Source organism: Dasypus novemcinctus, chromosome 8 (genome assembly GCF_030445035.2).
Source record: "Dasypus novemcinctus isolate mDasNov1 chromosome 8, mDasNov1.1.hap2, whole genome shotgun sequence".
NCBI lineage: Eukaryota > Metazoa > Chordata > Mammalia > Cingulata > Dasypodidae > Dasypus > Dasypus novemcinctus.
Window position 1 is genome coordinate 127230558 of NC_080680.1, and position 18793 is coordinate 127249350.

The window sequence follows — 18793 nt, forward strand, 5'->3', positions numbered from 1 at the left end:
TTTCTGGAGCCCTGCGTCCGTTCACCTCCTGCTGGTTTCCCGGAGCACCGCAGAGCCACCTCCCCTCGCCCGGCGTCCCCCTCCCCCTCCCCCCCCTCCCCCTTCGTGTGGCTGGGTGAAAGGCCGTCACGCACCTACCTGGCAGAGCAGACACCTGGCCTTCTGCGGCCCCCTCGGCCTGGTCCGTCCTGGCCCTGGTGCTGCAGCCTCCTTGCCGCCCGTCCACCTCCTCGTCCCTTCCGTGCTGCCCTCCTGGGTCTGACCCCCGCACCCCCCTTGGGGGCCGATGTGATCCCCGGGCTGAGGGCTGGCTCTCCAGGCGGGTGGAGGGGCCCTGCCGTGTTTCTCGGGACCCTCCAGGCGGGTCCCACCCCTCGCTGCCGGCCCTCAGGGCCACTGGGCCGCCGTCCCCCACAGCCTCAACCCTTTGGGGTGCAGCACCTCTTGCGGGTGCGAGCCACTGGAGGAGCGAACGAGGGCCGGGTTCGTTCCTCCTGTGTGGCGCGGAGCTTCTCGCGGCTTCCTAAATCTTTCTCCGGGGGTCATTTTCGCGCTCGCCCCTCCGTCTGTTCTACGCTGCTGTCCTCTCCGTTGGCGGCTGAGAGTCTGGCTGCTGCCTTCTGAGGCAGCTGTGGCCGACCCCCGACCTGCCCCTTCCCCCTCCACGGGGCGGGCCGGCGTCCCCTCTGACCACACAGCTCCTGCCAGACCCCGCCATGCGGGAGGCCGGTCGACCTCCAGTCCTCTTAGTGCCCAGCAGTTCGTGCATTTCCTGGCCCACAGTCGGTGCTCAGAAAAACCCTGGAAGCATGAGTCATTCTCACGCCGTCTTATTAACGGTTGGTAAAAGACATGAAGTCGGCCCCTGGAAGTAGTCGCGAGCGTTGGCTGAGTTCTGTGTTCTTTGGAGTTCCTGCTCAGACACTTTAGACCTGCGCGCCTCGCAGGGACGGCCTTGCCTCTCCGAAGCCAGCTGCTGACTCGCTCTGCGGCTCAGGCAGGTGCTGTGCCCCGAGCGCCGTGGAGGGGGCGAGCCGGCCCCTGGCGTGGGCCCCGCGGCCAGGCCCCGAGCTGGGACTGAGGAGGCTCCGTGAGTCCAGAGCTCTCACCTCAGCTAACTCGGCTCCTGTTATCCCGAACCTAAACTATTTGTCCTGGTTACTTGTGAAATCTCCTAAGTGGGCACCCGTGGATGTGTTTCTACCTGGCAGATTGTCAGAGGGGCGTCAGCTCGAGGCCCTGGTCACTCGCTCCGTCCTTGCAGCTGCCACGTGCCTCTGTGCACCTGTGTCCGCGGACTCTGCCTTCCGGGGGTCCTGCTCCTAAAGAGACCCCCGCTGGCCTGCGCCCACCCGCGCCTCCCAGAGCCTTGGCCCCTCGGGTCCTCGTTCTCTCCTGAATCCAGAGTTTGCCCACGTGCTGGGGCCTTGGGCTGGGTGAAGGCCGAGGGGGGGCTGTGGGATGCGAGCCTGGGAGCCCGGAAGTTCCCGGCGGACGCCTGTGGGTCGGGGAGAAAGGCCGGTGTGCAGGGTGACTGCCGGTGTGGCCAGCCGCAGGTGGGGCAAGGAGCCAGTGAGACGCTGCCGAGCGTGAGGTCCTCACAGACGCCTGGCGCCTGGGGCGGCCGGGGCCGGAGTGCGCAGCGCGGGCCACGGCACAGGGGTGGTCCTCTGAGTCCAGTGCCTGGGAACCTGAGGAGGGCCTCCAGGGCGAGGAGGCGGGCGGGGTACAGGGAGCAGCGGGGGGGGGGGTTCCGGGGTCCCTTGGGAGCCCGGCCCCTGGGCTGCTGCTGCCCAGAGAGGCGGGCGAGGGCAAGCGGCCCCTGTGTGCTCCTGGCAGCCGGGGGGCCTGTGGGGACGGGTGTCGGCTCGGGACTCCTTCCCACACCTCCTGGTCCCCAGCGCCTGCTCCCCATCTGTCTCACTCCATCTTTTTTTTTTTTTTTAAGATTTATTTATTTTTCATTCCTTTCTCTTCTGCCCCCCTCCCCAGTTGTCTGCTCTGCGTCCATTCACTGTGTATTCTTCTATGTCCGCTTGCGTTCTTGTCAGTGGCACCAGGAATCTGTGTTTCTCTTTTGTTGTGGCGTCATCTTGCTGTGTCAGCGCTCCGTGTGTGCAGCGCTACTCCTGGGCAGGCTGTACTTTTTCGTGCTGGGCGGCTCTCCTTACGGGGCGCACTCCTTGTGAGTGGGGCTCCCCTACACGGGGGACACCCCTGCATGGCACGGCACTCCTTGCGCGCATCAGCACTGCGCATGGGCCAGTTCACCACATGGGCCAGCGGCCCTGGGTTTGAACCCTGGGCCTCCCATGTGGTAGGTGGACGCTCCTATCAGTTGAGCCACTCCCGCTTCCCCCCACTCCCTCGTGCTCCAGCGTGGGCAGCGCTCCTTGGCTGGCGAAGGACGAGGAACTCCTCCTGCTCGGTTTTACATCAGGCCAGCTCCAGGTGGCTTCAGAAGGTGGTGGAGAGAGCAGGTTTGAGTCTGGTTGTGCGCTCACAGCCGTGGACAGACCACTCCAGCCTCCAGAGCTGTAACCAACACCCGTGTGCCCCTGGGCTGCCGCTGTGCTCGCGCTGACGTGTGCAGTTTTAGAAGCGCGGGTTCTGTGGACGGCAGTGGCTCTGCCAGTTCTGGACCAAGGGCGAGGCCCTTAGGAGCGTGGGAAAGGACAGGGTCCTCAGCCTGTACTTCAGTGACTGGGCCGGAAGATAGGGGCTGCGAGGGAAGGAGGCCGTGGGAGGTGCGGGGTGCTGGGCTGCGGGCAGGGCTGCGGGCGGCTCCCTGCCGGGCACAGGAGGCCCTGCACTCGGGGTGGGAAGGGGACTTGGGCCCTTCCGCCTCCCGGCCTTCACGCTTGCTGCCCTGCGGGGCCTCGGCGCGGCCTCGTCCACTGTCGTTCCTGGAAACGGTGGCCTGTGGACTCTTGGTTCCTGAAAGCACCAGTGGGTGCTGCCCTCGGCATGTCCCCGGCAGAGGCTGGCGCAGCGGTTGGCGTTGGGAAGGCGGGGCAAGTCCTCAGGGAAAGGTGTCAGTTTACTGCTGAGCTGAGTGTCCCCACCCTGCGCTGTGTGGGAAGCCACTGCCATCCTGCACGTGCGCGTGAGAGCTGGCTGGGGAGGTGCCAGGCCGTTGGAGGAGCCGAGATGTGGCCTGGGCGTGGCTGCGGGGCTCTGCGGGCTGTGCGCAGTGGGCGGTGGCTTGGAGCGGCCTGCCTTTCTGCGGGCAGGGCCTTGGGCCTGGGCGGCTTCCGGGAGGGTGCGGCTGGGCACTCAGTGGCTCTGCCCGTGGTTACTGGAGGCCTTAAAGGTGGCCACAGGGAAGCGGGCGTGGCTCAAGTGATAGCGCTCCGCCTACCACACGGGAGCACCTGGTTTTGATCCCTGGGGCCTCCTGGCAAAAAGGAAGAGGATGAAGCATGCCCGTGCGGCGAGCCAGTGCCCTGTACAAGTGAGTCACGCAGCAAGATGACGATGCATCAGAAGAGAGACAAGGGAGAGTCAAGGCGAAGCGCAGCAGAGAGCAGAAGGAACTGCAGTGGCGCAGCTGACAAGGAGCCTCTCTCTCCATCAGAGATCTCCAGGATCGAATCCCGGTGAATCCTCGAGGAGAGAGAATGAGAAGACAACATAGACAACAAAAACAGCAGGGGGGAGGAGGGGAAGGGGGAAAATAAATAAGTAAATCTTAAAAAAAAAAAAAAGGCCACAGCAGAGGAGCCTCGGGGCAGCCGGAAGCGGGAGGCCGCAGAGCAGAAGGGAGGAGGTCCTGCATGGGCATCTCCGCAGCAGCAGAAGAGGGAGGAGCCCGGAGATCACAGCCAGCCAGAAGGGGCCCGAGGGGACGCGAGCGCTTAGCCTCTGATACCGGGAGCCAGCCAACTCCCCTTGCTCAGCCGACCCCTGTACAGTGTGTGTGTGTGACTGGAAGACTGAACAGTGGCTGCAAGGTTGCTTCTGCCTGTGTGACCTTGGGCCAATTACTTAACTTCTCTGTGTCTTCATTTTCTCATTTGGGACTAGGGAGAGTAGTCCTCAGGGGCCAGAACTCTGGAGACTACAGCGTGACACAGCCTGGAGCAGAGACAGGCCATCAGGGCAGCTGCCAGCTCCTTGTCCCTGTCCTGGTCCCTGTCCTGGTCCCCGTCCCATCCCCCTCCCGTCCCTGTCCCGGTCCCCGTCCTCGCTGCGGGGCAGGCTGTCCCCCTCCCGTGACGCTTCCTGCCCTGCTGCCCTTGGGTTTGACATCGGGAGCCAGACACACTTGGGCCCCCTCCCCAGGAGGCGGTGCCGGCCCCCCCTTCTGCCTGGGACAGGGCCCTGGGCGCCCTCCGTGCTTTCTCCACTCGTGCTGGGAATGATGAAACCGGGGAGAGTGCGTCAGGGCCAGGGTGTGCGTTTGCACTGGTTGCTCTCAGCCACTAAGATCTGCCATTGCCGTTGGGGAAGACGCTGAGCTTGCTGAGAAGCCAGGGTCTTTTTACTGTCCTTGTCAGTTGTCGTTTTATTTTATTTTATTTTTTTGAACCTGGGACCTCTGGTGGGAAGCCGGTGCTCAACCACTGAGCCACACCAGCACTTTTTTTGCTTGTTTGCTTGTTGTTTTTAGGAGGCACCAGGGGTCGGATCTGCCTTTCCACGGGGGAGGTGGGTGCTCCCCTAGTCGTTATCCTTACCCCCCCCGGTCTGTGTTCTCGCTGGAGGGCGCTCCTGCGCGGCCCTGTGTCCCGACGTGGCTGCCCGCTGCGTCCCCGGTGCTCACGTCCTCTTCCTCTTTCAGACAATATCCCCGAGGACCTCAGGGACCCCTTCTACGTGGACCAGTACGAGCAGGAGCACATCAAGCCCCCCGTGCTCAGGCTCCTGCTGTCCAGTGAGCTCTACTGCCGGGTCTGCAGCCTCATCCTGAAAGGGGACCAGGCGGCCGCGCTGCAGGGCCACCAGTCGGTCATCCAGGCGCTGTCTCGGAAGGGGATTTACGTGATGGAGAGCGACGACACGCCCGTGACGGAGCCTGACCTCAGCCGCGCCCCCATCAAAATGGTGAGCCTCGGGGTCCCGCGGAGGGCACGCAGGCCGGAGCGGGCTGGCTTGGGCGTGGCTGCCGGGGCTGTGCGCTGGTACTCCTTGTAGCTGAGTGCCCGGGCTGGTCGTCACAAGAGCACATCTATGTTTTGTTCCCAAACAAGAGAAGGCAGGTCAGATGAGGCTGTAAGGTCACGTGTGAGCTGCTGCCTTCCCGGTGTTCTTCAAGTGCGAGTGACGCTTCTGGAGAATGGGGAGGGGAGTGGCTTACTCAGCTCCTGCTCTTACTGGGGCTGCTGCACGAGGGCTGGGGTTCCACAGAGGCTTGGCAGAAGCCCTGGAGGGGAGTGGATGTGGCTCGCAGCTGAGCGCCTGCTTCCACTCGGGAGGCCCTGGATTTGGTTCCCAGGCCTCCTAAAAACAGAAAATAGAACCAAAGAACAACAAGCAAACGAATGAGAAAAACCCACTCGGGGCCGCCGATGTGGCTTGGGTTGAGTGCCGGCTTCCCACGCACGAGGTCCCGGGGCCTCGGTTCAGTCGCGGGCTCCAGTGTTGGCAAGGGAAAAAAGCCTGGGGAGGCGGACTTTTTACAGGTGTGGGTTCTCTCTGCGTAATTGTTGAGCCCATTCTATTGGATGGATTAATGTATATCTTATACATTTTTTTTTAGGAGCTACCAGGAATTGAATCCAGGATCTCATACATGCAAAGCAGGCGCTCAACCATTGAGCTACACCTGCTCCCCTCTTATGTATGTTTTTGTACCAAATTAACTAAAATTTCCCCCTGAGCAGTCTTTTTCTGAAAACGGCTGTGGCTCTCCTATGCCACTTGAAGTCTGAACCATTTTGGGGCCTCCAACCTGTCAGCTCAGCCACTCGCTTGCATCCGGCGTCCTGCCAGTTTCCACCCTCAGACGTACACAGTGGAGAGTGCATTGTGGGCCAAGAGCACATTACTCTCGCTTTGTGAAGCAACGGTGTTAACATGGATGTAATTTTAGTATGCAGAGCTCTGGCCTAGAAACCAGGAAACTGGCTTCTGGTCGTGTAGCCTTGGGCAGGTCTCCCAGCCTCCCCTTTGCACCTTTTCCCCGCAGCTGTGGGATGTGAATGCCACCCCTACACCTGGGACAGCTCGGGGTTCTTGTGAAGGTACAGAAGCCGGGCCTCTCCATTTCCTCTGTCACCGCCTGGAGCAGGGCTGGCTGGCGTGTGAGAAGAGCTGGTCTGGTTCCCTGAGTGCCGGCTGGTGCTCAGCCACGCGCCAGGCTTGGCGCAGCGAGGAGGAGAGGCGGCGGCGAGCCCTTCCCGGCTCCCGGCGTGGCGAGGACAGTGAACATAGAGAAACGTGTTCTCTGCGGGGAGCAGGGTCTGCGGGCTGCTTTGAGGGGTCGTGCGTGCTCTCGTCCCCAGAGTCCCCACATGGCGATGATCGACGCCCTGATGATGGCCTACACTGTGGGCATGATCAGCATCGAGAAGGTGGTGGCCAGCGTCAAGCGCTTCTCGACCTTCAGCGCCTCCAAGGAGCTTCCTTACGACCTGGAGGACGCCATGGTTTTCTGGATCAACAAGGTGAGGCTGTACGCGTAGCCGCGAGCGCCCCGAGCCGCGCTGGGCTGTGCGCGTAGCCGCGAGCGCCCCGAGCCGCGCTGGGCCGTGCGCGGCGAGGCGCTCCTGCCCACCACCCACCCCTCCTCCTCTGTGCCATCCCTGGCTATGTCACAGGGTGATGTACGAGTAATGTCCCCAGAAACATAGATACTGTTAAAGAAAATGAAACCGGTGTTAGCGCCAATCCTCAACAGAAAAGAGTTAAGAGTATAAGGAATTTACATCTGAAAATGCAGTATGTGTTTACGGTTTAAATTAATAACATTATATATTTTTATCTTAAAAGAACTAAAATCACCTGTGTAGAAGGCATTTTGATTATTAAGAGAAAAATGGTAGCTTCCTAAATACTGGTTTTTCCTTTTACGTGTAGAAGCTTATGGTGATGTAGTCTTTCATGTAATGTCTATGAGAAGGTATATTTTTAGTAGCATGTAATTGTTTAGAGTTACCTAACCATAGCCTTTGGTTCTTAAGCCTCCTTATTTGCAAACCTAGTGTTAACAAAGGACATTAATATAATAGGAGAAATAGAAGATTGAGAAACCCATGTGAAGCTGTGGTAGTAGGTAAGAGTTTGGATAAGAACCTTGTAAAGGAAAATGTTTCACCTCTATTTTGGAGATGAAATAGAAAGCAGTGGCTGTGGGATTAGTCGAAGAGAGTGGCAAAGCCAGGCCAAAACGTCTTGTGTTTGAGGGCTGCCCTTGAAATGCCACTTTCATTACTGGGACAAGTGCGTCTTGATTTATCTCGGGATTGGGAAAAGTGGGAGTTGTGGTTTCTTTCTGAGACAGTGGCCCTGATCTTTGTTTCCTACTCAGATTCGGGTTCGGGGAATCAGGCTGGGGGGGCAGACCACTTTAAATCCCGTGACTCAGCAGTGAGGGGGCGGAGGCGTCTCGCTTTGCAGGACTGGCTGTAGAACCGGCTTCGGGGCTCAGCCCCCACCCCTCCGCCCAGCGCGGAGCCCCGGCCGTGCTCACGCTGAAGCGCCTCTGTGGTGGCCCTGGCCGCGGCGCTGGGCTCGTGGAAGCACCGCGGGAGGACTGGGCATCGTTTCCACAGGAGAGCAGCCGGGCTCTAGGCACATTCCCACGACCAGGGTGCATTCCTGTGCTCAGATCCAGATTTTAACCTTCTGTTTTTCTTTAACAACTTTTTATTGATTTTTCCCTTTTTATAAAAGAAGTGATAGGAGTATTGTAGAAAAGTTAGAAATGATGTATGAACAAAAAGAACAAAATATAAATTACTCATAATCTTGCCATCTATAAACATGGTCAATATTTTGATATAAATTCTTTTAGTTTTCATTCATTTCTATGTAATATATGGACTTTAAAAATACAATTGCAGTCTTACCATGCATTCTATTATAGATTGGTGCAAAAGTAATTGTGGGTTTGCATTGTTGAAATTTGCCGTCTGGTAATTGGCACATGTTCTTAAATAAACGTGGTTATGTCATACATTGTTTTAATGTGCATTTCTTGCTTTATGTTTTTTTGCTAATGATTTGTTACTTGCTGCTTATTTTTTATTTATTTTAGACTGTGGAAATGATGTTAGACAAAAAGCGATTTGAGCAATTTTCTTATTTGAGTTCAAAATGGGTCATAAAGCAGCAGAGACAGCTTGCAATATCAGCACCGCATTTGGGCAGGAACTGCCCAGGAATGTGCAGTGCAGTGGTGGTTCAAGAAGTTTTCCAAAGGAGATGAGAGCCTGGAAGTTGAGCGTAGTGCCTGGCCATGAGAAGTTGACAACGACCAGTTGAGAGCAGTCATCGCAGCTGATCCCTTACCTACAGGAGAAGTTGCTGAAGAGCTCAGCATTGACCATTCCACAGTCATTCGGCATTTGAAGCAAACTGGAAACATGAAAAAGCTCAATAAGTGGGTGCCTCATGAGCTGACTGAAAATAAAAAAATTGTCATTTTGAAGTGTCACTTTCTCTTAGTCTATGCAACAACAATGAATCATTTCTTAATTGGATTGTGATGTGTGACAAAAATGGATTTTATATGACAACTGGCGATGACCAGCTCAGTGGTTGGACTGAGAAGAAGTTCCGAAGTACTTCCCAAAGGCAAACTTGAACGAAAAAAAGGTCGTGGTCACTGGTGGTCTGCTGCTGGTCTGATCCACGACAGCTTTCTGAATCCTGGCGAAACCATTACATCTGAGAAGTGTGCTCAGCACATCGATGAGCCCTGAAAACCAATGTCTGCAGCCGGCATTGGTCAACAGAAAGGGCCCAGTTTTTCTCCACGACAACACCCTACTGCACATTGCACAACCAGTGCTTCAAAAAGTTGAACGAATTGGGCTATGAAATTTTGCCTCATCCTCCATGTTCACCTGACCTCTTGCCAACTGACTACCCCTTCTTCAAGCATCTCAACAACTTTTTGCAGGGAAAATGCTTCCACAACGAGCAGGATGCATTTTCAAGAGTTTGTTGAATCCTGAAGCACAGATTTTTACGCTACAAGAATAAGCAAACTTATACCTCTTTGGCAAAAATGTGTTGGTTGTAATGGTTCCTATTTTGATTAATAAAGATGTGTTTGAGCCTAGTTATGATTTAAAATTCATCATTTGAAACCGCAATTCCTTTTGCACCAACTTAATATAAACTGATTTTTGCATTAAGTATAATGAGCATTTTTTCAATTGCACCAACTATTGCTTATTCATGGTCTTTGGGTTTTTTGGGATGAGGAATGTTCTTTCCCCTCTCTGATCAAATTTCTCACGTGTGAAGGGTGTTGCTGTAAGCTCCCAAGCGGCTCCCAGGCCCTGCTGCCTGCGTCTTGCTTCAGAACTCGCTGGCTTGTAGAAGACGGTCTGAGGGTCCTCCAGGGGCATCCCTCAGGTCCTTTACGTGCGTGTCCTGGTTTTCACCTCCACGATGTAAAGAAAACCTCCTCTGACTCCTCATCTCCCTCTCCTGGCCCTGGCAGCTGCTGATCTGCTTTTGTCACTGTAGATTGGTTTTGCCTCTTCTAGCTTTTGGATAGAAATGGAATCATGTAGTGTATACCCCCCACTTCTTAAAATTTTCCCATTTTAACTACTTTCAATAGCTAATTACATTCACAATGTTGTGCTTCTGTCATCACCATCCATTACCAGAACTTTTCCATCCCCCAAATAGAAACTTGGTGCCGTTAAGCAGTAACTCCCCAGGCCTGAGCCCTCTATGCTCCAGGTGCCCTGTGATAGTCTTTCTGTTTCTGCGAACTTGTACGGAGTAGTTATGTCATGTCAGTGAGATCACAGAATATTTGTCCTTCTGTATCTTGCTTATTTTACTCAACAGGATGTCTGTATTAGCCACAGAGGTGCTGATGCAAAATACCAGAAATCTGTTGGCTTTTATAAAGGGTATTTGTTTGGGGTAGGAGCTTACAGTTACCAGGCCGTAAAGCATAAGTTACTTCCCTCACCAAAGTCTGTTGCCGTGTCTTGGAGCAAGCTGGCTGCTGATGTTCAGCCTTCCTCTTCCTCTCAAGGCTCCATGGTCCCAGCTTCTTCCAATATCAGCTGTGGGCTGGGATAAGTCACATCTGTCTCCTGGGGCTTGTTTCTCTCAGGGCTCAGCTGCTCTGCTCTCTCCAAAGTGTTAACTTCCCAGGCTTCAGCTCAAAACTCCCAACTAATTCATCTGCCTTGTCGTTTTCTCTGTGAGGCCCTGCCACCCAGGGATGGGGACTCAGTGTCCTCTTGGCTTGGCCCAAGCTAAGTCTTAAATCGTAATTTAATCAAGTAAGAGTGAAACCTCTGAATCTAATACAATCTCATGTACCCAGTGGAAAAGACTAATTTAAGAACATAATCCAATATCTATTTTTGGAATTCGTAAATAATATCAAACTGCCTGAATGTCTTTACGGTTCCTCCATGTTGTCACATGTGTCAGAGCTTCATTCTTTTTTATGGCCAGCTATTACTCTATTGTTTGATGGACCCTTGGGTTGTTTCCTTCCTTGGGTTGTTTCCACCTTTTGGGTCTTATGAGTAACAATGCTATAACACTTGTGAGCAGATATCTGGCTGAAACGCTGCTTTCAGTTCTTTTGTGTTTATGCTTAGGAGTGGGATTGCAGGGTCATACGGTAATTCTATGTTTAACTTTCTGAGGAACTGCCAACTTGTTTCCATAGCACATGCACCATTTTACATTCCACCAACAGTGTTCAAGGGTTCCTGTTTCTCTGCATCCTCAACAACACTTGTTATTTTCAGTTTTTTTATTTTTATTGTTATTCTAGTGGGTATGAAGTAGTATCTCATTGTGGTTTTTAAACAAATTTCTCTCCCATCCCCCTCCCCCCTTGTCTGTTCTCTGTGTCCATTCACTGTGTGTTCTTCTGTGTCTGCTTGTATTCTTGTCAGGCGGCACTGGGAATCTGTGTCTCTTTTTGTTGTGTCATCTTGCTGTGTCAGCTCTCCGTGTGTGTGGCACCACTTCTTGGCGGGCTGCGGTTTCGCGTGGGGTGGCTCTCCTTGCGCAGGGGCCACTCCTTTGTGCGGGGAGCACCTGTATGTGGGGGCATTCCTTTGTGGGCCGGCACTCCTCGCGCGCATCAGCACTGCGCACGGATTGGCTCATCACAGGGGCCAGGGGGTTTGACCCTGGACCTCGCGCGTGGTGGGCGGGTGCGTGTCGGTTGACACGCCCGCGTCCCTCTCGCTGTGGTTTTGGTCTGCGTTTCCCGAGTGGAGAGCGATGTTGAACACCCCTTTGCGTGCGTAGTGCCCGTTTGCATTTCCTCTTTGGAGAAATGTCTGTTCAAGTTCTTGGACTATTTTTAATTGCGTTGTTTCTCTCTGTTGTTGAGTTCGAGGATTTCTCTATGTTTTGGATATTAAATCCCTAATGGAAATGCGATTTGCAGGTATTTTCTCTCATTTTGTAGGTTGTCTTTTTACTTTTTTGGTACTATCTTTTGATGTACAAAAGCTTTTAATTTTGATGTAGTAGTCCAGTTTGTCTGTTTTTTTTTTTTTGTTGTTGTTGTTTTGCTCGTGCCTTTGGTATAAAGTCTAAGACTCCGTTGCCTAATACAAGCCCCTGAAGATACACGTCTATGTTTTCTAGGAATTTTATAGGTTCGGTTCTTATATTTAGGCCTGTGGTCCATTGTGAGTTAATTTTTATATACGGTGTAAGGTAAGGGCCCACTTTCATTATTTTGCGTGTGTATATCCAGTTGTCCCAGCACCATTTTGTTGAAGAGAATGTTCTTTACCAATTGAGTGGACTTGGCACCCTTGTCAAAAATCAAGCGGCGATAATTGTGAGGGTTTATGTCTGAACTCTCAGTTAGACTCCACTGGTCTATAGGTCTGTCCTTGTGCCAGTATCACACTGTTTTGATTACTATAGTTTTATAGTCAGCTTTTTAAAAAACTTTATTTTGTACATTTGATATTTGGAAATATAAACAATAATTAAAATATAAAAAGAAAACAGTTGAATAAAAACATACGTTTTTCAATTAAATGCCCTAGATACATATAAATTTTCTTTTTTTTTGAATCATACCCAGTATATTTGGTTCATAGTAATGCACACAGTATTTGTTCTTTTGGGTCTGGCTTTCTTTGCTCAACATTGTGCTCTCCAGGTTCGTCCATGCTGTCATGCTTCACGACTTCCTTTCTTCTTACAGCTGCATAATACTCCATCATGTGAATACACCACAGTTGTTTGTCCATTCATCTGTTGGTGGACACCTGGGTTGTTTCCAACTTTTGGCAGTCGTGCATAATGCCACTACGAGCATCAGTGTGCAGATGTCTGTTCCTGGCACTGCTCTCAGTTCTTCTGGGTATATAACCGGTAGTGGTATTGCAGGGTCACGTGGCAAGTCAATATTCAACTTCTTTAGGAACTGCCCAACAGTCCTCCACAGTGGCTGTGCCATTCTGCATTCCCACCCACAGTGGATAAGTGTCCTATCTTTCCACAACCTCTCCAGCACTTGTAGTTCTCTGTCTTTTTATTAGTGGCCATTCTAATAGGTGTGAAATGGTATCTCATTGTAGTCTTGATTTGCATTCCCCTAATCATGAGTGATGTTGAGCATTTCTTGTGTATTTTTGCCATTTGTATTTCTTCTTTGGACAAATGTCTATTCAAGTCTTTTGCCCATTGTTTAATTAGGTCGTTTGTCTTTTTATTGTTGAGTTGTAACATCTCTATATGTCCTGGATATTAAACCCTTATTGGACATGTGATTTCCAAATATTTTCTCCCATTGAGTTGGCTCCCTTCTCACCCTTTAGACAGAGTCCTGGAAGGTGCAAAAGTGTTTAATTTTGAGGAGGTCCTTTTTATCTCTTTTTTTCTTTTGTTGCACATGCTTTGGGTGTAAGGTCCAAGAAACCACCACCTCCCGCAAGGTCTTGACGATGTTTCCCTACATTTTCTTCTAGTAGTTTTATGGTCCTGACTTTTATATTTAGATCTTTGATCCATTTTGAGTTGATTCTTGTGTAGGGTGTGAGATAGGGGTCCTCTTTGATTCTTTTGGTTATAGATATCCAGTCTTCCCACTACCATTTGTTTTGTCCTATTAACATGAACTTGGTAGGTTTGTCAAAAACCAATTGACCACGTAGGTAAGGGTTTATTTCTGGACTGTCTGTTCTATTCCAATGATAAATGTGTCTATCTTTATGCCAGTACCATGCTGTTTTGACCACTGTAGTTTTGTAATATGTTTCAAGGGCAGGCAGTGAAATTCCTGCCTTGTCACTCTTCTTTTTTAGAATGCTTTTGGCTATTTGGAAGCACTTTCCCTTTCAAATGAACTTGGTAATTGCCCTTTATAAGTCTGTAAAGTAGGCTCTTGGAATTTTGATCGGTATTTCACTGAATCTATAAATAAGTTTGGGTAGATTAACATCTTCACGATATTTATTTTAGCAATCCATGAACATGGAATATCTTTCCATTTGTTTAAGTCTTCATTGATTTCTTTTAGCTTTGTTTTGTAGTTTTCTGCATATAGGTCCTGTACTTCTTTGGTTAAATTGATTCCTAGATATTGGAGTCTTTTTGTTGCTATTATAAATGGAATTTCCCCCCTTATTTCCTCCTCAGATTGTTCAGTATGAGTGGACAAAAACATCACTGACTTTTGCATGTTGTTCTTGTATCCTGCTCATTTATTAGTTCAAGTAGCTTTGTTGTGGATACTTCAGAATTTTCCAACTATAGGATCATGTCATCTGAAAACAGTAAGAGTTTTACTTCCTTTTTTCCTATTTGGAAGTCTTTAATTTTTTTTTCTTGTCTGATTACCCTAGCTAGAACTTCTAGAACTATATTGAATAACAGTGGTGACAGTGGGCATTCTTGTCTTGTTGCAGATCTTAGAGGGAAAGTTTCAGTGTTTCCCCATTGAGTACGATGCTGGCTGTGGGATTTCCATATATACCTTTTATCAGATTGAGGAATTTTCTTTCTATTCCTATGTTTTGAAGTGTTTATCAAAAAAGAATGCTGGATTTTTCCGAATGCCTTTTTTGCATTGACTGAGATGATCATGTGTTTTTTCCTTAAATTTGTTAATGTGGTGTATTAACGTTGACTGATTTTCTTACGTTGAACCAGCCTAGGCTACCAGGAATAAATCCCACTTGGTCGTGATGTATGAATCTTTTGATAAGCTGTTGGATTTGATTTGCAAGTATTTGTTGAGAATTTTTGCATGTGTTCATTAGAGAGATTGGTCTGTAATTTTCTTGTATTAGGGTAATGTGGCTTCATAAAACGTATTGGGTAATTTTTCCTCCTCTTCACTTCTTTGGATTAGTTTAAATGGGATTGGTGTTAATTCTTTTTGAAGTGCTTGGTAGAATTCACCTGTGAAGCCATCTGGTCCTGGACTTAGCTGGGATATATATATATATATATTTTTTCACCCCTTCCACCCCCCCCCCACTGCGGCTTGCTTGCTGTCTGCTCTCTTGTGTCCATTTGCTGTGCACTCTTCTGTGTTTTTCACTTGTCTCCCTTTTTGTTGCGTCACCTTGCTGAGTTGGCTCTCCACAGCGTGTGGGCGAGCCTGCCTTCACAAGGAGGCCCCGGAACTCAAACCCAGGGCCACCCCCCCCCATATGGTAGGCGGTAGCCCAACTGATTGAGCAACAGCCGCTTCCCTTTGCTGGGAGATTTTTGATGATGGATTCAATCTCCTTACATGTGTTTGGTTTGTTAAGTTCTTGTATTTCTTGTATTATCAGTGTGGGCTGTTAGTGCATTACTAGGAATTTGTCCATTTCATCTAGGTTGTCTAGTATATTGGCATACGGTTTCTCATATTATTCTCTTATTTTGTTTTAATTAAAAAATTTTTAAAAAAGATTTTATTTATTTCTCTTCCCCACCCCCCCACTGTCTGCTCTCTGTTTCTATTTGCTATATGTTTTTCTGTATCTGCTTATATTCTTGTCAGCAGCACCAGGAATCTGTCTTTTTTCGTTGTGTCATCTTGCTGTGTCAGCTCTCCGTGTGTGTGGCACCACTCCTGGGCAGACGAGACTTTTTTTTTCGTGCGGGGCGGCTCTCCTTATGGGGCGCACTCCTTGCACGTGGGACTCCCCTACGTAGGGGATATCCCTGCATGGCACGGCATTCCCTGAGTGCATCAGCCCTGGGCCAGCTCCACACGGGTCAGGAGGCCCTGGGTTTTAACCCTGGACCTCGCATGTGGTAGGTGGACGCTCTTTCAGTTGAACCAAATCCGCTTCCTGTAATATTCTCTTACGATTTTTTTTATTTCTGTGGGGTCAGGTGTAACTGCCCCCCTTTCATTTCTGACTGTTTTTATTTGCATCTTCCTTTTTTCTTTGTTAGTCTAGCTGGGGGTTTGTCAGTTTTATTGATCTTCTCAAAGAACCAGCTTTTGGTTTTGTTGATTTTTCTCTGTTGTTTTTTTGTTCTCAATTTCACTTATTTATACTCTGGTCTTTTATTATTTCTTTGCTTCTGCTGGTCTTGGGATTGGTTTGCTGTTCTTTTTCTAGTTTCTCTAGTTCAGTTTAATCTTTGAGTTAGTTCTTTCTTTTTTTTAAATATAGGCATTTAGGGCTATAAATTTCCCACTCAAGACTGCCTTCGCTGTATCCCATAAGTTTTGATAAGCTGTGTTCTTGTTTTCATTTGTCTCAGTATATTTATTGATTTCACTTGCAATAATCTTGATTAGGAGTTCAGCCTCCACACATTTGTGAATTTACCTTTTTTCTGTCTATTATTGATTTCCAGTTTTATTCCATTATGATGTGAGAAGGTGCTTTGTATAATTTCAGTCTTTTTATATTTATTGAGAGCTGCATTATGCCCTAACATGTGGTCTGTCCTGGAGAAAGATCCATGACACGTGAGAAGAATGTGTAACCGCCGAGTTTGGATGCAGCATTCTGTGTATGTCTGTTTGGTCTAGCTCGTTTATCATACTGTTCGAGATCTCTGTTTCCTTGCTGATCTTCTGTCTAGTTGTTCTATGTAATGACGTGAGTGGGGTGTTGAAGTCTCCAACAATTACTGTAGAGATGTCTTTTTCTCCCTTTACTTTTGCTAGAGTTTGTCTCGTGTCTTGGGGCATCCCGGTTAGGTGCATAGATGTTTGTGACTGTTATATCTTCTTGGTAGATTGTCCCTTTCCTTAATATATAAAGGCTTTCTCTATCTCTTATAAATTTTTTGCATTTAAAGTATGCTTTGTCTGATATTAGTATAGCTACTCCTGCTCCTTTTTGGTTACTATTTGCGTGGAGTATCTTTTCCACCGTTTCACTTTCAGCCAGTTTGTATTCCTGGGTCTAAGTTGAGTTTCTTAAGCAGCATATAGATGACTCATGTTTTTTAAAATTCATTCTGTCAGCATTTATTTTTTGATTGGAGAGTTTAATTCATTCACATTCAATGATATTACTGTAAATGTATTATTATTTATTTATAAGATTTATTTTTATTTATTTCTCCCTACCCCCTTGTTTTTTTTTAAAGATTTATTTTGTTTATTTCTCCCCCCCCCCAGTTGTCTGCTCTCTGTGTCCATTCACTGTGTGTTCTTCTGTGTCCACTTGAATCATCAGGCCGCACCGGGAATCTCTGTCTCTTTTTGTTGTATCATTTTGCTGTGTCAGCTCTCTGTGTGTGTGGCTCCACTCCTGGGCGGGCTGCGCTTTTTTCAAGAGGGGCGGCTTTCCTTGCAGGGCGCACTCCTTGCGCGTGGGGCTCCCCTACATGGGGGACACCCCTGCGTGGCACAGCACTCCTTGGTGCATCAGCACTGCATATGGGCCAGCTCCACACGGATCAGGAGGCCCTGGATATCGAACCCTGGACCCTCCCATATCCTAGGCAGATGCTCTGTCATTTGAGCCGTGTCCGCTTCCCCCAATGTCTACTTAATATCCTTAATCTCTTTAACCATCTCATTGAATTTGTTAAGATTGGTTTGAACAGCTATGATTAGTTGTTTCAACTCCTTTAAGTCATCTGGAGGCTTGTCTTATTCCTTTGACTGGGCCATATCTTCCTGTTTCTTAGTGTGGGTTATAATTTTTTGTTGGTGCCTTGGCATCTGGCTTACTAGATTATTCTGGATGCAGTTTTTTTCTTTAGTTTAGGGCTTTCTGCCCTTTCTCCCTTGCTGGTTGTGCAGTAGGAGCCAAGCATGTAGTTGGTGCTATAAGCTGTGGACGCTCAAGCTGCCCTCATGGCGCCAGGGACCAATGAAGCTTCTCCCAACTTTCTCCTTTGCCAGGGGTAGAGACAGAGTCACAGTTGTGTGGAATAATCCAAGTTGTGCAGGTGTAGGCTGTAGTTGCCCAGAGAGACTGATGAGGCTTCACGCCCCTTTCTCCCCTGCCTAGGGCAGGGATGGAGCTGCAGGGGTGGGCAGCCATCTATGCAGTGCGGGTCAAGATGACTGCAGTTGTCCCCGTAGCCTTCCTACTATTCCGTCTATGCCTGCCGAATATACCTGCAGTTACCTGGATAGGCTGGAGCAGGGCCCGCCAGCCTCCCCTCTGCTAAGGTGGGGCTGCAGGCCCCGGGTGAAAGAAACCGGCTCCACCGACACTGTGATTTTCAGTCTGCCCAGCTTCCCCTCCTGCTGGGGCCAAGTCAAATTGGTGGCTGCCAGCCTCCTTCCGACTTGGGCAGTTTCAGACTACAGCTGTTCTTAGGGTTATACTTTAATTAGCCAGGCAAATTTCCTCATCATAGCTGAAGCTGGTGCCCGACCGTCTCTTTCTCCCCTGTTTTGGGAAGCGGAGCTTCCAATTCCAGCCGCGGAGCAGCTCCCGAGGCGGCTCGTGCCCCCAGTGGAGGACGGGCACCGGCCTCCGGGGTGTGGAGCCTCTTCTTACGAGTCTTCTCCGCAGACGGGCATCTCCTCCTTCCACTCCTTCAGGGATGCTGCAGGATGCTCTTGTGGCCTCCTGGAGCCCCCAGACAGGTGCTTCAGCCAGCTCTGGGTGATTACTAACTGCCCTGTAGCAGGAGCTGGCTCCAGGAGCTCCTTACTCTGCTGCCTTCTTGCTGGGTGTCTCTTCTTATTTTTTTAAATGATTATTTTTTTGCTGTATTGCACCAGTTAGGATCATCTGTATAATAAAAGTGATGAAAACAGATATTTTTGCCTTGTATGCTGTCTTAGGAAAAAACCTATTCAGCCCATCATTAAAATGATGTTAGCTGATTGTTTTCAGATATCCTTTATTAGGCTAAAGACAGTCCCTTGTGTTCTTCGTTTACTGAGGATTTTTTTTTCATGAACAGATGTTGAATTTTTCCTAATGCTCTTTCTGTATCTATTTGAGATGCTTGATACATAGTTTTTCTTCTTCAGTCTGATGAGCGGGTGTCTTGGGTCTGTGGGTTACCCTTATCACATTGAGAACATTTGGACCATTTCTTTGGTTAGCTCTTCTGCCTCTTCCTTTCTTCCCTTCTCCAGCTGCACTGACCTCACACTGCCTGATGCTGCTTTCAGGTCTCTGAGCTGCCCGAGTCTTCTTGGTTTGTGCATCTGTTTGGATGGATTCTTTTCTGTTGTGTGTAATCTCTTGTGTATCCATCCAGTGAGTTTATTTCAGATATTTTGTTTTTT

General features: G+C 49.6%; 1 protein-coding gene across 3 annotated transcripts in view; it reads left to right on the top strand.

Annotated features, from left to right (window-relative positions):
- The window catches only part of CAMSAP1 (calmodulin regulated spectrin associated protein 1), a 97652-nt gene that overhangs the window by 36898 nt on the left and 41961 nt on the right, over window positions 1-18793 (top strand). For all 3 annotated transcript variants that reach the window (XM_058302737.2, XM_058302738.2, XM_071217118.1), the window contains 2 exons: window positions 4784-5046; window positions 6447-6608. In XM_058302737.2, coding sequence (XP_058158720.1) covers window positions 4784-5046; window positions 6447-6608 — 425 coding nt within the window. Of the gene's footprint in view, window positions 1-4783; window positions 5047-6446; window positions 6609-18793 lie in introns of those variants that run through there.